Here is a 20,055-nt window from a genome sequence, read left to right on the forward strand (position 1 = left end):
TTTTATTTTTTTTTTTTTTTTTTTGTTTTTTTGTTATCGATGGTGGGTATCGAACCAGGGAGGCCGGGACCTTCTGCATGACAAGAAAGAGCCTTTACACTGGGCTAACCATGTCGCAATGTGCTTTTGAATATTTAGAATCTAGATTTAAATTACCTTCTGGGTCCAATAGGCGGGTAACTCCATACTCGCGTTCTGCGGTGTAGAACGCGTGTTCGAGACGCTCCCTGACGTGTTTATTTCGGATTGTTCTCCAGTCCACGAGATCCGGTCTGGAAATGAAAAATAGTAATAATATTAGTAATAGTAATAATAATAATGATACCTAGTACTAATAAGAAAAATTACAACGATGTTAGTAGTCCAAATTGTCACTGATGGGACCAACAATCAACACAGTAGGTACCATTCCAACCGTTACATCATCGTTGAATATACATCAGAATCTCAGTTCCCATAAAAAACATTATTAACTGAACCAAATATTTTCCAACCAAATCTGAGCTATTAATCCAAACCAATTTAGGCCGCAGGTTCCATTTCCGCCCAGGGCGCATTTTATCCTGGACGAATAATGTTCGTTCTCGCATCAACGGCTGGCTTTCTCCTATCCTGTCTTCTCTCTTCGATTTCGGAACGATAAGACCTTGGCAGTTACAGTTCCCCCTATGAAACCTCTTAAAAGAAAGTACTCTCACCTGTTCCTATGGATGATAGCGTTGAACGCCAGACCGTCTCTCCAGGACGACGTAAAGTCCGAGACTCGAACCCCCGGGTACTTGGAGGTCGTGCGTCTTGCCCACTTGAGTAGGGCGTCCCGTGCCGAGACATTGGGTTCCGCGCCCATCACGATGTCCGAGATCTGGAAACAGAAGAGACGAGACAAAGTCCTAAACATTAATATTTCAACAAGCAGTCGAACGAGAATTACCAAAGGTTCTCCATCAAGAGATAATTCAGTAGTTCCACTGGTGGACATCCCACGACCATTTACTATTGACATAGGTCAAGCCAGAATAACTGGTAAAGGTTGCAGTTGTAATCAGGCAACCAACACAAACTAGTGCATTTATAACTAATCGCATGTCACACAATTCGCCAAGGAAACTTGCACATCCGTTTTCTGACAGCTCATAAAGTCAAGTAGGAGTAGAAGACAAATAGACAAATCTCAAGACTATTTCTTCAAAGGACAGAGAGACAACTTTGAAAGGAAATACTCGAGTGTTTTTGGCGTCAGATTGAAGTACAGCAAGGTACTTGATCGTGTAAGGTTGACAAACAGGCTTATAGATAAACAAGTAAAATTTATGAATGATTTGAAAGCTACTCAGTACATTAGTCTCCAAGTGCACAAGCATACAACTTTTATTTAAATTTAGGTCAAATACCAGGCAACTCAGAGCGTGTACCAGTGTACAGCACAAGATATTTATGAAGTATATTGACTCTATGATTAACAACGGGTACTCTCAAATACAGGGTTAATCATAGTACTATAAAACGTGGATACTTCAGTTAGAAAATGTGAACAATATAAACAGATAAAAAGGACTATAATTATCTATGTATATTGAGGAGCTCAGTGGAATTTAGAGTAAAGTAAAGATCAGTTGAATACAGCAAACCATTGTACTATGCAAAGAATCGAACCCAAATAAGGTGAAAACACGAGGTTAAATAATGTGAATGAAATAATTTTCACCAAGATGCTCCATTGCTCCATTCTTCTATTGAAACTATTGATTCCTTAACTTCGCCAACCTACATTATACACCTACATGCACTCGGTTAATAATAAAATATAACCCTACAGTCCTGTGGTTTTTTCTTTGATATGCCCACTCTATGGTCGATTTTGTTTATCAATTCCGTTTATGTCAATATAAGTTGATATTTAGCACACAATGAATTAAGCCATGATGTCATGGTTATTTTTAGACATGACTCTTTGGAGCTATCGTCTGAAATTTCTTCAAGTACCACACTAAAACGATTAAAAACTCGGCACAAATTTCCAAATCCATTCATCATTTTAAGAATCATAGATGGCTTAAGTCTTCAGAAGATTATATCAATACCATTTAAACATCAAATGACAGATCACCTACAAGTCTTCTTTATGGGAGTCAATGTTGAAATAGATAAAATACATTAATGGAGTTCGGAGCTAGTCAGGTTTGCCAATGTTTGGTCCGTTCATTGTGAAACCAACCAAAGAGATAGGGTACCAAAATAGTAAGCAATTATCACCCCAATGACTTCGGATGATTCTGAAACTGTTTTCTCATTTCCGTACTCGCAAATTCGATTCAGTACTTTACAACAATCAACGAACACAGTTTCACTTTTAATGCCATTCATAGTGGTACTCTTTTGCAGTTTCTGAATTGCAATATTTGAAGATTCTGAGAGATATAGTGACTATTACTCGCAATTATTCTGCACATACTTCCATTCTTCTCGACAATAAAATACTTTTCATTTTCTCTCATGCACAAGCTAGTTGTTATTAAAATAATAACAGCCCATTATTAAAATATCTACTATTGCAGTGAGTGCAATTTTGCAAACTTCTGTTTGTTCATTCATAGTATTTTCTTCTTTGCATTGAAAAGTCAGACGGTAAAACAGTTATAACTTCCGAGCTATTTTGTGGAGTTGAACAATTATGTGTTTTATTATCTATTGCAAATTTTCATAAATCATGTAAGCATAACAGAACGAGGAATTCTATCATAGTAAAAGGGATTATTTTTCAATTCAGTTTTACAATCCTTGAGTTTATATCAAGTTACGTCGTAAACAATATGTTTATATTAATATTTAATATGCATTTTGTATGTAGGAACTTATGATTTTGAATGAAATACAACTATGTAGATATGTCTTTATTGCATAGCGATATTTTTCCAACATTTTCATATCATAGTCGTTGAGTTTACATGCACCAATAGTTTGAATGATCATAAACAACTAACTTGCTGCTACCAAGTTAAAAAGTACGGTTAGGTGAGCAGAGAGCTGCGATCAAGTAAAAACTGTAGGGAATTGGGAATTCAAACAGCAAGGATAAAAGAAAACAGGATATACACAAAAGAGGGAGAATGAGTGTAGCAAATGTGAAAACTAAAAAGAGGGTGATGAATTCAGAAGTGAAGGATGAATGAGTACTCAATGAGTAGTCAACTCAGCGTCGGAAAAGGCAAGATGAAATTTGGCAGGAATGTATTTCCGGGTAAATATTGTATCCGTTACATATCATGAGTAAAACCCTAGAAATTCTTGTAGAGTAAAATACAGATTTCAAATACCTTCTCATGTGTAAGTACTTCACCGTTTAATGAAGTTTAAAGGAACATTGCTACTAATGCTGCTGCAAAAATCAAACGATTCTGAAGACAATAGAACAAGATTATCGGAGCTTGGACGACCCAACTGGCCCAGATAAGCTACCTATCTGACTTATTCAGTCCACTTGAAAAGAAAATCAAGAGCTAAGAGAATATTTATGGCAGTGGAAGAAAATGACTGAGTCATACTTCTCATTATGGATTATGGTTGAAGTCGAGTCTTGGACAGTTATCTGTTCCACGACTCGGAGACATAGGAAGATAGAATCACGTCCATGGCTTAACACATTTTCAATGTCATATGAATCAGTCCATCTGATATCTGGCGGTCATTGGAGACACTTCTCATCAATTCACTGCACTGCCCAGCTCATGATTGGAAAAGGAAATCTGTACGTGTGATGTATTATGTCACCTTATAAAATGTGACCTCAAACCATCGAACTTTGTATTACAAGACCACAAGCCTCCTGCAGAATCAAACTTTGTCTTTTAAGACCTGTCTTATATGACAAGGCGAAGGTACCAGCGATTAAAAGTAAAGTACTGTGAAAATCTGTCTGTCCATACTTACCTAACAGAACATTCAGAGGTTACCCTCTTAAACTCTTATCACTGGGAGAATCATCTGCGAATGAATTAATCAGGATATTAATAAATGATCTGAAAGTTCAAGGTAAAATTAACATCATAACGACTTCTGCGACCCGTTGTAGGGCAACTTTTTCCAGAACTGGGGTACTTGGGTCGTTAGCAGGAATGTGAAATGCGAAAAATGAAATTTCTAGTCCCGCCTGGGTCTGGTAGTTATAGATCCTAGAGTTCTAGACGACGGAGTTATGATTATGCACCTTACAGGTACTGTTATGTTGAACTCATGCCTCAAGTGTTACCAATGTTTTATACATTGGACTACTGGTCAATTGTAAAGTGTAACCTATCTGATAATGATCTGGCTACTTGTTTCCAACTTGTTATTAAATTCACACTACTTAATGGTTTCTACACAGAGCGTCACAGACGTAATTAGGCATTGGACGCATGTGGTCAACTGAGGACCTCGTGACAGTTCTTGTAGGAAATGTCCGGTGTCCAGGGTTTGAACTGTGCCCTTTGGGGTACAATAGTCCTCAACTCCGACAGGAACTCCGTGGTAGACCACGCACGGGAGAAGGGGCGATCTCTTAAGGTGACAGTGGTTCAAACAGAGTACAGTGAAGTTCACACTTCAGAGACTGTTTATGATTATGAACTACTAGCTTAAGCTGAATATTTACTCAACTGGGTACCTTTCAAATACAATAACTGTCAAATCGTTCGAGCACATCTTTTACCGTCTTTCCTTATTTAAACGGTATTATTTAATATTACTTGCGCTAAGTTATTCAGTCTCGTTAAGGCATAAAGCTTGTAAAATGTGAAAAATCCACAACTTGAAAACTTGAGCATATGTATATGAGGTTTTCATGTAACAAGAAGTTATTAACATGTTCACTTTGAAAACCTGGGTGAAAATTAAAATATTTTTAATTTTAAACATATTCAATTTTTCTAGTGTTTTTGCTGCTCTGATAATTTTCAGAAATTAAAACACATTTTCAATTAAAACGAGATAATTACTCGCTGCAGTAGTAGAGCCAGATTATAAGCTGATAGCTTTAAATTTCCTTAATGAACAATTTCACAAGATTTGAAGTAATTTGAAACACATTAAATCTAGAAGAAATTGGAGCTCCAGTTTTGGATTGAATTAAAAAGTTCCCTGGCAGAAATTTTAGCACGGATTTACGAGGATGCAGAGGATATTAAGATAGTTACATTGATTAAAATAATATATGACATTGAATCCAACAAGGTAATGAGAGTAATTAAGCAACTCATGTGGTGCTACATGATTACAAATTAGTTCGTATGAGTAGTGAGTAGATATGAATTATATCACGTTACAAGTGTGCCTATGTACGAGTAATTAGACATACCGTAGACACGGGAGCTCTCATTTTCAACAAAACATTATAATCACAAGAAATCTCTGGAAAGTGGAAAGCTTGTTTCGAATGAAACGAATGTTGTAAACAGAAGACCAAGTCTCGTTACCAAATTGGCAAAATGTTTGCCTATGTACGAGTAATTAGACATACCGTAGACACGGGAGCTCTCATTTTCAACAAAACATTATAATCACAACAAATCTCTGGAAAGTGGAAAGCTTGTTTCGAATGAAACGAATGTTGTAAACAGAAGACCAAGTCTCGTTACCAAATTGGCAAAATGTTTTTAAGGATCGTCCAAGAACACACATGGGAGCGATATGGAGTGTTGTCCTCTATCTGAATATTAAAAAGCGAACGTCAAAAATATTTTTAATGGCATACTTGTACTGAATACCAAACTCATAAGATGAGCAACAGGACACAAGGATAGCCATTTTAAAATGATGCCTTGATGAGTGAGCTAAGGTAGTATACAAGCTTCATGTCAAATCATTTAAAAGTCGTTTCTAACACGAGAGTGCTGTCTTAATCTGGTATTGATGACAAAAATTGATCTCAATAACCTGAAAACCGGTTGAAAGAAGATCTCTTTACAATTAATTAGACTTACTTTATCATGGACACTCGTTGCTATCTTGAAAGCCCAGGAGAGGAAAGCCCAGGAGAGGTTAGGAATTAATGTATTGACCGTTGCAATGAACTCTCAAGAATACGTAAGATCTCTTTACAACTTTATATCAATGCTAAGTTCCCATCTACGACGTAGAACATGCAATTTGTCTTGAAGCTTTGATTGAACTCAGATACGTATAGGTACCAGTTTGTGAAGAAGAAAGAACAAGATGTAAATAAACACCGTTTGGATTGGAAAGGGGAAATGTGTAGTAGCTTTTTTATACCAGAAATTCCTACTATCATATCAACAGAACCATCTATCTACATTCTCAACTCAAGTGGCAGAACCTCCAAAAAAGACTGGCTGAGATGTAAATCAACACCATAGGTAAGTACCTGAATTGAATTCTACTAAACACACACGCATAGAAATTCAGCTGTTTAGCCTAGGTCATACAAACCAGACAAAACATTCTGAATAATTTCACACATAAGGTCATTTTTAAATTATGCAATTCGAAAAAGAAAATAGGGTTAAAAGTTAACGAAATCTCCCAAGAACAAAAGAGCATTTGAGAAGCACAGCACTATAAACAACAAAGTGGACAATCATATAAAGCTCTGAACTTTACTTTATATCAATGCTAAGTTCCCATCTACGACGTAGAACATGCAATTTGTCTTGAAGCTTTGATTGAACTCAGATACGTATAGGTACCAGTTTGTGAAGAAGAAAGAACAAGATGTAAATAAACACCGTTTGGATTGGAAAGGGGAAATGTGTAGTAGCTTTTTTATACCAGAAATTCCTACTATCATATCAACAGAACCATCTATCTACATTCTCAACTCAAGTGGCAGAACCTCCAAAAAAGACTGGCTGAGATGTAAATCAACACCATAGGTAAGTACCTGAATTGAATTCTACTAAACACACACGCATAGAAATTCAGCTGTTTAGCCTAGGTCATACAAACCAGACAAAACATTCTGAATAATTTCACACATAAGGTCATTTTTAAATTATGCAATTCGAAAAAGAAAATAGGGTTAAAAGTTAACGAAATCTCCCAAGAACAAAAGAGCATTTGAGAAGCACAGCACTATAAACAACAAAGTGGACAATCATATAAAGCTCTGAACTTTACAGCGTGGATACTAAGCTTGAAAGTTGCTCTTTGCGATCTCAAAACAAAGTTCAATATTGTGAAGAACACAATCAACTGTTTTGTTGTCTATTTTTGCAAAAGAAGAAAAAATGCATGATTTAATGAGTACGATTCATTTAAAATAATTATTATCATTGTTCAAAGAATACTGCGGTATTTTATAAGGGTACCAGTTTGTGAAGAAGAAAGAACAAGATGTAAATAAATACCGTTTGGATTGGAAAGGGGAAATGTGTAGTAGCTTTTTTATACCAGAAATTCCTACTATCATATCAACAGAACCATCTATCTACATGATCAACTCAAGTGGCAGAACCTCCAAAAAAGTTTGGCTGAGATGTAAATCAACACCATAAGTACCTGAATTGAATTCTACTAAAACGCATAGAAATTCAGCTATTTAGCATAGGTCATACAAACCAGACAAAACATTCTGAATAATTTCACACATAAGGTCATTTTTAAATGATGCAATTTGAAAAAGAAAATAGGGTTAGAAGTGAACGAAATCTCCCAAGAACAAAAGAGCATTTGAGAAGCACAGCACTATAAACAACAAAGTGGACAATCATATAAAGCTCTGAACTTTACAGCGTGGATACTAAGCTTGAAAGTTGCTCTTTGCGATCTCAAAACAAAGTTCAATATTGTGAAGAACACAATCAACTGTTTTGTTGTCTATTTTTGCAAACCTTAAGATAAAAACTCTAGGAAAAAAGAAGAAAAAATGCATGATTTAATGAGTACGATTCATTTAAAATAATTATTATCATTGTTCAAAGAATACTGCGGTATTTTATAAAACGGAATGAATTTATGGAGTAAAGTCGTGATCTATAGAACTTCAAGAAAGAAACAAGAATGGATGTATCTGTAATACTTTCGCCTTTCTATCAAGATAAAGTATTGCAGGATTTATAGAAATGAAAGAATGTAGGTATTGTTTATGTTGTGTCGAGACTTGAGACGAACAATCAGTACATTGAGTGCAGACCGTAGCTATAGCAACCATTCAGCTTGGACTACCAGGAGCCTGGAGCGTTAACCTATATCTAGTTCTAGGTCTCAGATCAGAAACTAAACCTTTCAGCTGAAAGTGAAACTTTCTTAGTAAAAAGAAAAAAAAAAAAAGAAAGAAATATTTCCTGAAAGGGCCTGACTCAGAAATCAAAGGAAACTGTAAACAGTCTAATTACCGGACCATTACCCAATAGCAATGAATTTCTAGAAGAGAAATATTAACAGAAAATGGTTACGAATGAAAAGATCACATTTTACAACTAATCTTCATCAGAGCAAACATTTTGGCGTTGGATTTCTTTTCCATGTTATCAAATTAACAAGCTCTAATGAACCTCCGTGAATTTCAAACATCTCCCAAGTTCAACACAGCAGGAGAGTGCCAGAGACTAATCCAATAATACCCGGCGAATTCATTCATCATTCAATTCATTAGCACATTCATTGTTGAAATGAGAATAAATATCACTGAATGAAAATATGCCATGAGCCAAATGATAATTGGAATCTATGGAGAAATGTTTGAAAAGGATTTGCTAGAACTAGGACTTGGGGATTTTCAGACGCCGAAATTGATACTCGAAAGCACGTGTAGGTAGGATTAATCAAATTAGAAAAGAAGATGCACATTGAGAACCAATTAAAATAATGTGAAAAGTTGCCTGTAATTACTGAAAGAAAGTTTCGTCAATTTTAGATTTGACCCAGAAATTAAATCAAGACATAGACTTCAGATATGAAACCTTCAACATCATAGTCAAAGTTGACTACTCAGTTGGAGACACATCTTGATTCAAAAGTAAAACCATAAAGAGAGAAAGATGAAATGTAAAGTGGTTTGGTTATAGAATTCGCCATAACCACTTTTTATGACAAAAACTTCTGAAGAAAGACAAACACGAAGAAAATAAATGAAAGAGAGAGTAATAATCTTTTTAAATGGTATATCTTTTGGTGAACCAGAGGGAGAGTGAGGGAATTTTACCTATGAAGCAAAATAGTAAATGCCTGATGAAAATTAGTCCAGCTTTCCATTTGAATTTCTCACCCTTTCTTGTAGTAAGTTTCCATGAAATAAAAAAGAAAGCAAGGTCAAATTTCGTGCAACCCAATCCAGTTTTTTGTGCTTTTAAATTGTTCCAGCAAGGGTTTTCCATGTTTCAAGGTGTGATTGTTTTGATTGCAATGTTGTTTACTATTTAAATATTGTTCGTGTATTTTACCTTGCTATTAGGAAAAAAATATTTCCCAATAGCAATGAATTTCTAGAAGAGAAATATTAACAGAAAATGGTTACAAATGAAGAGATCACATTTTACAACTAATCTTCATCAGAGCAAACATTTTGGCGTTGGATTTCTTATCCATGTTATCAAATTAACAAGCTCTAATGAATCTCCGTGAATTTTAGACATCTCCCAAGTTCAACTCAGCAGGAGAGTGCCAGAGACTAATCCAATAATACCCGGCGAATTCATTCATCATTCAATTCATTAGCACATTCATTGTTGAAATGAGAATAAATATCACTGAATGAAAATATGCCATGAGCCAAATGATAATTGGAATCTATGGAGAAATGTTTGAAAAGGATTTGCTAGAACTAGGACTTGGGGATTTTCAGACGCCGAAATTGATACTCGAAAGCACGTGTAGGTAGGATTAATCAAATTAGAAAAGAAGATGCACATTGAGAACCAATTAAAATAATGTGAAAAGTTGCCTGTAATTACTGAAAGAAAGTTTCGTCAATTTTAGATTTGACCCAGAAATTAAATCAAGACATAGACTTCAGATATGAAACCTTCAACATCATAGTCAAAGTTGACTACTCAGTTGGAGACACATCTTGATTCAAAAGTAAAACCATAAAGAGAGAAAGATGAAATGTAAAGTGGTTTGGTTATAGAATTCGCCATAACCACTTTTTATGACAAAAACTTCTGAAGAAAGACAAACACGAAGAAAATAAATGAAAGAGAGAGTAATAATCTTTTTAAATGGTATATCTTTTGGTGAACCAGAGGGAGAGTGAGGGAATTTTACCTATGAAGCAAAATAGTAAATGCCTGATGAAAATTAGTCCAGCTTTCCATTTGAATTTCTCACCCTTTCTTGTAGTAAGTTTCCATGAAATAAAAAAGAAAGCAAGGTCAAATTTCGTGCAACCCAATCCAGTTTTTTGTGCTTTTAAATTGTTCCAGCAAGGGTTTTCCATGTTTCAAGGTGTGATTGTTTTGATTGCAATGTTGTTTACTATTTAAATATTGTTCGTGTATTTTACGGGCTCTACCTTCTTGCTACCGCCTCTTCACGTAAAACCTGATTTATGATGCTGTTGTCTACAAGATGTATCTCCAATAGCTCAATTAGAACCGAGTATGCAAATTTTTCAGAATGTCCACATAATATACATTAAGGAATAGTTTTAGGAATAGGAGCGTAAGAATGGCCAAAATATGATCCCAGATCGCTTTTGTGTATTTTACGGGCTCTACCTTCTTGCTACCGCCTCTTCACGTAAAACCTGATTTATGATGCTGTTGTCTACAAGATTTATCTCCAATAGCTCAATTAGAACCTAGTACCTATGCAAATTGTTCAGAATGTCCACATAATATACATTAAGGAATAGTTTTAGGAATAGGAGCGTAAGAATGGCCAAAATATGATCCCAGATCACTTTTGAGTCCAAAACATATTCAAGGAAACTGAAAGTTATGACAAAGATGGGAGTATTTCTAAGAACACATCTACTGAAGGCAGATTTGGCTGAAATGTACAGCGGTACATGCTGAAAGTCTCGAATACTGAGAGCCTAGAATTCAGGTTGGTTGACCACAAGAAATAAAATGAGGTAATAACACTCCATAGGGCCGTCAAAAGGAGTGGCCAAGTACCTTATTTAGTAATGGTTCGTTCATTACGAGAGTACTACCTGTGTGAGAGCATGTAGAAGCGAGAGAATGGTTTTGCAACGCCAAGACAAGAAAGAAGAAAAACAAAACGACCATATAAAACAACAGCAAAGAAAGATTGAATTTGGGGACTTTTTCGGTTATGCGATATTTGAAGATAAAGTTAAATGAGTAGCTACCTTTGATGGCTAGGTTACAAGTAAATTTCTAGTATCACTCTTGATATTTTTAAACTAGCTATTTAGTCCTGCAATAGATTAGAAAAATGTTTAAAACTACAAGCCGTTCATCCTGTTAATGTGAGTTATTGAAGTACATATTGCAGCACTCCGGAAAAATGAATGACTATTTCCTTGTCGTTCACTTAGACAGGAAATGTTTTTTTGGGGTTACATACGTTTTCTACACAAGGCAGAGTATATTAGAGGTCTACGCCATAACTGTCAGGTGATACTAAGGATACAAGACGTGCAGAAATATTCCTCCGTGTTTAATTAATTCACGGAGCATTCATCTGGAACAGTGTACGTTTTTGCAAATGAGAATTGCAATGAACTGGAATGTTCATCTTCCTGTTAATATTTACCTCTATTTGCAATTATGACACAGTTAGAAATCAAATCAATATTCAGGGGAAAAAAGTAGAAATTAGGTGCTCCAGAAGTGACATTCTTTAACAAAGTTTCATTTTCATATAGCTATGTCAAATTGACTGCCATATACGTATGTTAATTAGTCACCAATCCTGTCTTATTATTAGAAGAGAAAAAGTAGAAATTAGGTGCTCCAGAAGTGTCATTCTTTTACAAAGTTTCATTTTCATATAGCTATGTCAAATTGACTGCCATATACGTATGTTAATTAGTCACCAATCCTGTCTTATTATTAGAAGATAAAAATCAAGTAAAGAGCGGCCGAGTTATTTGAAGTAGTCCTTTATTAAAATATGAATGCCTGAGATCAGATGTCTCTTCGATTTTCTTTCCTTTTTCGTCAGATAAATATTCCATTTTCTAGTTTGGCAATAGGAGAGGACGTAACAAAGGCACATTAAGGAGTCACATCACATCGTCACCAGACACTAATATTTTCATACCCACAGGCTAAAAATCTGGTGTGAACATCACACGACTTTCCTTATCCTATTGAATGATGCTTATTTTTATGTTCTATAGTAACTTTTACAATATCGGATACAAGATTTTTATCATCTAACAATCCAAAGTAAACAGAGATGCTTGAACTATTTTTGAAAGAATAACAATATGATAATGAACAGAGAGCGGTTAGGAGCTAAAACTAATGTCAGTAGAGCAACAAGATCTGATACCCAAGATTATACAAATTGTAGCTTTCTAAAATGCAGGCGAAGCCGAATTTGCATCAATTTGAAAGTGATACTTCAAGTAGATGTTAGGTTAAATAAAACATGGACTTATCATATGAAAGCTAAAAGCTGACAAATAGACAGACTGCTTCAGTGTCATTGTACTGAGCTAAATACTTCAAATGAATACTATTCATACAAGTTAGTAGGTTGGTAAAATTAATAAAAAGAATGGAATATATTAACGACTAATTAAAACGTTGTTGCCAATAACCGACAAAACAATAACAATGTACACACTAAAGTTATTCAAATATTGTTCAATTAAACCCAAGGATGATTCGATAAAACTTCAATATAGCCTTCGGTATAGCAAATTTCTGTAGTGGTATTTGGTAATGAATTTGAAAGTGTCGATGAACTGTGAGAGGTAGAAGGGAATACGCGTACAATATAAGAATACGGTACCATCACCATCCTGTTGTACAACTTGTAGAGATAGTTTATGCAAATATACTTTCAAGATTTCTGATAGATGTTACTAATATAAAATGGAATAATTTTATACTCTACTAAAAACACGATCACTTATCGCTCTTAGCACTAACCCATATACTCTTTATGTACAAAATGAGAGTAAAGATTAATTTGAAAGTTGATTTCAATGTAGAAAATGTGCTCGACGTTAATTCTAAAAACAATTATAACATTTACTGAGATTACTAACGGTAAAAAGTGATTATTTAAGAACTTTTAAACCGCGAATGATTATTATCATTTAAAAGATTAATGTCACTTTTATAAAGGAATTTGAAACTGAAGAAAGGATAAGTCGTTATGAGTATTTTGAGAAAGATATTAAGGACCTTCAATACTTTGTTTATAAAAAGTTCATTCAGAAAACTTAAATTAAATCATCGGTTATCTTTTATCTCCTATATCTTAGTAGGTATTGATAACACTGGGCTGGTATAAACCAACATTTACCTTGGCACGTTTGGCTTGGATCTCATGGTGACTATGGGTTTCACTGGTGCTTTCTCTCTTTGACTCAAATATCTGTAAATCTATGATCACAAATGACGAACCTTTAAAAAAGTTAGGGACGACTGGAATAGAACTAAGCATAAAGAAGAGACCAATCAAGAATGAATCTAATAGAACAAGTTGTAAAAAGTAATAGCTGTTGGCTAGAGACAATAAGAATGGTTTTATATGATTACAGAGCTTTGACTCAAATATCTGTAAATCCATGATCACAAATGACGAACCTTTAAAAAAGTTAGGGACGACTGGAATAGAACTAAGCATAAAGAAGAGACCAATCAAGAATGAATCTACCCAAGATGGAAAATCGTCTGAACTCAAAACACAGCAAAATGAACCCTTCGGATGCGACAGTCGTGCATGTCTAGGTACGCTACGAGTAAAACTACTTTCTGAAATATTATTTTGCACATCATTTTGTCAATGAGCCTGTAACAAAATATTTCTGAATGAAAGTGACGGGCCATTTTATATTTAGTCAATGGAAAGTACGACAGAGTAAGCCATCACTTACCACTCAATTCGAAAGTACAAGTAACTATTTATCAAATGAAGCATTATCATCATCACCACCATCACTCAATTGAGCATCATTCCGAGATAATTCGCTATTCACAGTCTCCCGTCTTCCCACCATTCTCCAGAGGATGCTGATGAGACAATAATTTTTAATGACTACTTTGAACCATTTCTATTTTGCACGCTTTTTGCCTTTTTTGGGCTTCGACCAATTTAAAAATAAACCACACGTTAGAGATCAACTTTTTCTCCTCGGTGCCGATACCATGGTTGGCACGCCCCTTGCTTTAACTTTAACTCTTGTCGCGTAGGATTTTCTCTTGCACCTCTAGTTCTATGTGAGTCTTGGTTGTGTATCAACAGATATGACGTCACGTCCCTCTACCCACCACTCGGAATTCCAAAGCTCCTACTTCATTTTACCAGCGAGTGTTCCTTGTCGTCCACTCGTAGTTGTTTTTCATTTTGCCAACCTACATAATTCACACATGCCAAAGTTTGCATGGGGGAATCGATTTAATTTGATTCAGTACACAGGTACACACTTCCATCCAATCAACATCGACATAGTATACGTAACAATTTTCCTATTCCATAGAAATTCTCAGAACTACCTGCTTGAAGACTAAGTTCAGTATCATTGTATTCTAGCCTTATTTGGTTTTGGTTTTCCATTTTATATAAGCTGTATTGTATACAATGGTGCTCTGATCTGCTCTATGCCCACTACTACTGACCATAAGAAAAAATTGCTCTTCAGAATCATTTTATTCTGTTATCTAACCTGACGGAAAATTTTTTCTCACCGATAGACAAGTTACGTATAGTATAATAATGTACATATTGTCAGCAAATGAACCAGTGAATATAAACCTGTAATTGGCAGTTTATTTATAGACTAAAAGGCTGGGAAATTTATTTATGTCTAGTATTGGTAATCACTTCTATAATTTTTACTTTTTTTCCTCGCAAACAGAACATGAAAACAAATAAAAACGCTTTTCTCCCAAAAAGGGTACATAAAACTCAAGCTCACGAGGGGTTCACAAAAACCTCATTCACATCAATTCTTCAAAAGAATAGAAATGAAATCCCTTTAATTTAATTTTTTTGCTTTCAAAGAGGGTTTCTCCCATCGTCCCATCTCATTAAATTTTGACATTTCATCAAATAAGGAACAAAACACACATTAAAAGTTTCATTAATTGAGCCCGCGATCGTTAAGTCAAGGATTACGCATGACGCGTGTTCTACTCTCCTACTCACTACTCTTCCCTTCTTGTTAAAAGTGTCCTGATTTTATTTCGCTTCTGTACCGTTTTAACTTTTCTTTTCAAAGTTAGGTAAGTTTCGAGATTCAATTATTTGCACACTGCGTTTCCCCCTGGGTACCATTTCTTCCACTTCTGTTAAAACTGTGCTAAGTGTGCTAACCACTAAAAGAATCATTTGCCCGTAGAACTTGTTACTAGGGAAATGAGGGATTTTATATGAGAAAGCCAAAATCGTACTCAGGCCCCTTTTTTGTGTAAAAAGGCTTTTTAAAGGGAAACGAAAGAGTTGACATGTCAATTATTCATCAAGATACACGAATTTTCGTTAACTTTCAGCTGATTTACTCCCAATAATTTTCAATGGAAATCAAAAACTTTAAAGCTGATTTGCTCGAAACACAATCGGTATCTAGGATCTTCAGAAGTAAAAGACTTCATTTATAAAGTTTTTGGATTTTATTGTTCAAAACCTCTTATACTGGCTTTTGCTGATGTCTAAACATTTTGTTTGACTTGTAATGTTTTACTCAATGAATTTTGTATGAACACCACAAATAGTTGGACTATTCCTCATAGGTATTCAATTACTGTTTTTCCTCAAAGAACTACTACTCGAGCCCCCAGGTGACATTTGACATCGCATCATTAATATCTATCATTATAATAGCGTGAGTTTTCATTTACTGCTGACATCATTGCATGATGTTTGCCAAACGCAGCATCCCGGCATGCAGTTTCTTCAGTAATTTTGATTTCTTGGGGCTTCAACAACAAGGCGCTTTATTCCTGCACTGGCTTTATTATTATGACTAGTCTGTCCGTATTTTCCCTAGGGAGAAGATGACATCTGCGGGAATCGAACTCGTTACCCCAGATCGTAAAGGAATTGTTAGGATTGTTTAAGGGAAACCGGTCATAAAAAAGAAAAAAAGTAACCCTTTTCTTTCTTTTATAATAATTAGTTGATATTTTCATTATTTTGCACCGCAGCGCAGGCATCACAAACACAAAGTTTTACCACGTTCAGTTCTTTCAAGCAGCTAACCCAACCTAAAATCTAGCTACAAAACCAAATAACGTTAATCCCAAAAAAATCTTACCTGGAAGTGCAGGATTATGGTCCAGATAAGACCCAGCGTTAGCTTTGGATTTCCATCGACAATGTCGTCCGCCCTGATATTCACAAGCTTTATCTGAAAATAAAATAGAACAGAATTATTAATTGTTTTTGGAGTAGAAACTAGAAATGTCTAGATAGAATAGAATTGAATACTACTTTTTACGTTGAAGAAGTTGGGAATTTTTGCAATGAATGCAACTTTGAAATGGCTCTCTTCAGTCTAACGTAAGAAACGAAAATTGGGAATTTAGGGTTTGGAATTTGAGTAAGAGGATATCAGACTCAAAAGGCCTTTTAACTCAGTTTAACATAAGGTCTTATAAAATTAAATATAAGACCACCTTTCCTGAATTTAGGACCATTTCAGGATTGGTTTATACCGCTATCCATTTCATCCTATCACGTCTTTTCATCCAAGAATATCCCTCGAAGTTTAAACTTCAAAACCCCCGCCACAGACCATTTGCTACTGTAGCACTCTATGTCAAACCCATTTCATACCATCAATCATACCACTCAAAAGAATCTACCCATATTAATGGCACAAGATACCGACCATCATTTAGTTTCATCCTATCACGTCTTTTCATCCAAGAATATCCCTCTAAGTTTAAACTTCAAAACCCCCGCCACAGACCATTTGCTACTGTAGCTCTCTATGTCAAACCCATTTCATACCATCAATCATACCACTCAAAAGAATCTACCCATATTAATGGCACAAGATACCGACCATCATTTACACCTCTCGGGCTGTACCTTCTCATCATCCGAACCTCATTACAGATTTCGCATATGACCATGTTTAGAGTGGAGTAGGGTGCAGAGGATATTACACACTGTTGTCTATTACATAAAACAAAGAAGGCGTCGGGAACGCTGCCTCTTCAATCCCTCCTTGAGAAAAAAATCCGCCTTAAAAAGGAACATTCTTTAGGGTCGAGCAGGTACGTCAAGGTTTAATATTAATAAGCCTTTAACTCTCTCGTCTGGTCATTGAAAACTTTTCCCTTGACCAGGACAATTAGTATTCAAGGGTGACACATTGCGTAAATCCCTGTCTACAGGGCACCACCTGCCTCGGTGGTACAGTGGTCAAGACTCTCACCTAGTAGACAGGAGGTTCAATCCTAGCCGAGGTATGGAATCATATGCTGAATATAATTTGAGAATTTGACCACAATAATATTAGTAGCCTACTGCTGGACTAAAGGGACTTTTCAGTCCTATGCGAGCAGTATAAATATCTAATACATTATAATAATTAATGTGCTACCAGCTAGCAAAGGATTGAAGAGGGAAATAAATTAATCTACATAAAATTTTGTGTAGGTGATCGATTTCTGATTACACATAACGAGAAAAAAATAGTAATGGTGTGTTTATGTTGGGGGGTACTCAAGATTAATTTCAGACATATCCGCTCTGCTGGCAGCATTTTCGGGGAATTAAGGGGACTGAGAGGAAGACATACTAATTTTTATCTCCTTGAAAATAAAGGGAAAAGTTAAATATGTACCTACCTCTTAGGAAAATATAGTAGTCTTCCTAAAGACAAAGAAAACATTGTAATAAATGCTAAAATGCCATTCGTAAGTTGATATTATTTAACTTAAAAGGGCTCTTGAGAAAAAATCAAAAAGTATGAAGGTAAACTGTTAAGGCAAGAGTTCTAGTTTCTTGCAAGCTCGCGTAAAGTTAGAGCTTATAATCCTACCAACGCCCAACATCGAGTTGTGTATGCAATGTGCTTAACTTAAAATCCACTCTGGCATACTAGCAATTATTTGATTCTTTCTTTACATTCTGCATGTCTTTATTTTCTTCTATCTCTTTTATCCCTTACCTACATCTCCTCTTTTTATAAAGCTTTGACAATCTTTAGTTACCTTGTTCTTTCCTCTCGATATTATCATTTTATTTAAAAAAAATCTTGTCTATTGATGTCGAGATGCACAATATGCCCTCAACACTGGGCTGGTATAAACCAACATTTACCTTGGCACGTTTGGCTTGGATCTCATGGTGACTATGGGTTTCACTGGTGCTTTCTCCTGGCATTTGAAGCATTTGAACTTCGCCTGCTCTCATCATACTCTCCGATACACTTTTCTCTTCTCCTCGGGTCATGGTTGTAGTTTTCCGAACAATCCTGGTGGTAACACACTTCATACTTCCAACTTTACGAGCTTTGTTTGATTCGTGACTCGAACCCACAACGTCCGAGCTCAAATGCCGACGCGTGTACAAAGCTTGAAGATCCTTTACATCGTTCTTATGATCTCCGATATTGTCACGATCATTCTCCTCCCGAGTTCCTTGCACAAATAACCGTCCTCCTCCAGGACTACCAGAAGTGGTAAATGCCGACGCGTGTACAAAGCTTGAAGATCCTTCACATCATTCTTATGATCTCCGATATTGTCACGATCATTCTCCTCCCGAGTTCCTTGCACAAATAACCGTCCTCCTCCAGGACTACCAGAAGTGGAGGAATGGTTGGAGGTGGTTGTTTTCATAAATCTGTAGAGAGACATCTTCGCCGGGTTTTTTCTAACTCATGTAGTTCACAAATTATTACGAAAAACACAACGCATCACAAAAATGTGACAACTAGCGAAGTAGAGTAACACAGGTTGTTGAAAAAAAAAATCACTTCACTTTAAAACAATGTCAAAAAATTATCAAAACACTAATCACCGTTACATCCGTAAAGAAGCCATATTATTATTTGTAAATAAATAAAATTGAAAATAAATACTGATAGTAATCATCGAACTTCCGAACAAACACAACATGAATAACCGACTCACGTAATACAACTGAAACTGAATGAAGTACCTGGTGTACCTAGCCGTGGCAGTACCAATACTCAGGTGGGAGATCATGAGACATCCACGGGAGGGGAGCCTAGTGATATAATTCAAGGCCACTGGAAGAATAAAGACATATATGGAAATGCAGATAACCAAAAATCACTTTAGTCCCTGGGGTCAACTTCGTATCTTGATAACCACGCATCCTCTACTAAACTTTTCAAATTAAAATTGAAACCTTCGACTACCAAAACGGAAAGATCTCTCACAAAAATGTTCTGTACAAGTTTGTTATTGACAAAAAAAAAAAAAACTCATTCTTCCATTTGAATTGATGTTCTTTATACAACACATATATAAGTACACTATGAGATCCATTAACATCAAGACCAAATTGTACAATGTTGATAATAGGTAACTGTCAATGTTTGCAAGAATGATAAATTACTGTGCGTTACTCGCGATTAATTTAATCACAAATATTGTTCACACCATTTCATTCTAGCAATACCTTCAAGATAATAATATTTAGTAACAACTTTGAAGAAAATGCAAATACAGGCAAAATGCATAAAGGAAAATGAAAATGTCCATTCAGGACTCATCAGAGACTTTCATGATTCAAAACTTGGTCAAATAAGTTGCATGGACTGAAAGAGAACGTAAAATTTCAGCAACTAACCTTCTTTGCAACTGGAATAAGTTTGTGGAGACAATAATATCGTCGAAGGTTGAACGAGCAAAATCTCTAATGGTTACCCAAGTCTCAAGTGTTCTGAATATTTACACAAAAAGAGTTGAACTCACAACATACCTTGCCAAAATGGGAGGCATATCACAATAATTGCAGGTAACTTGACTAATGGGAATCAAATTAATAGCT

General features: G+C 35.5%; 1 protein-coding gene across 1 annotated transcript; it reads right to left on the reverse strand.

The window, feature by feature from the left end:
• Nucleotides 1–79: 79 nt before the first annotated feature.
• Nucleotides 80–19,460, reverse strand: LOC113471793 (cytospin-A-like). The gene is made up of 4 exons (XM_026831212.1): nucleotides 18,839–19,460; nucleotides 18,355–18,707; nucleotides 699–862; nucleotides 80–272 (listed from the first exon to the last, which is right to left on the reverse strand). The coding sequence occupies exons 1-4, from the start codon at nucleotides 18,891–18,893 to the stop codon at nucleotides 95–97; spliced, it is 750 nt and encodes a 249-aa protein (XP_026687013.1). The 5' UTR covers nucleotides 18,894–19,460; the 3' UTR covers nucleotides 80–94.
• Nucleotides 19,461–20,055: the final 595 nt, after the last annotated feature.

Source organism: Diaphorina citri, unplaced genomic scaffold (genome assembly GCF_000475195.1).
Source record: "Diaphorina citri unplaced genomic scaffold, Diaci psyllid genome assembly version 1.1 scaffold3023, whole genome shotgun sequence".
Taxonomy (NCBI): domain Eukaryota; kingdom Metazoa; phylum Arthropoda; class Insecta; order Hemiptera; family Psyllidae; genus Diaphorina; species Diaphorina citri.

Bases quoted from the DNA above. Each gene is read 5' to 3' on its own strand.
- LOC113471793 (XM_026831212.1), bottom strand. From the start codon at position 18,893: ATGTCTCTCTACAGATTTATGAAAACAACCACCTCCAACCATTCCTCC. The intron at 863-18,354 runs GTAAATGTTGGT...TTCTGTTTCCAG, and splicing joins TCCAAGCCAAACGTGCCAAG to ATCTCGGACATCGTGATGGG. The intron at 273-698 runs GTGAGAGTACTT...TTTCATTTCCAG, and splicing joins GCTATCATCCATAGGAACAG to ACCGGATCTCGTGGACTGGA.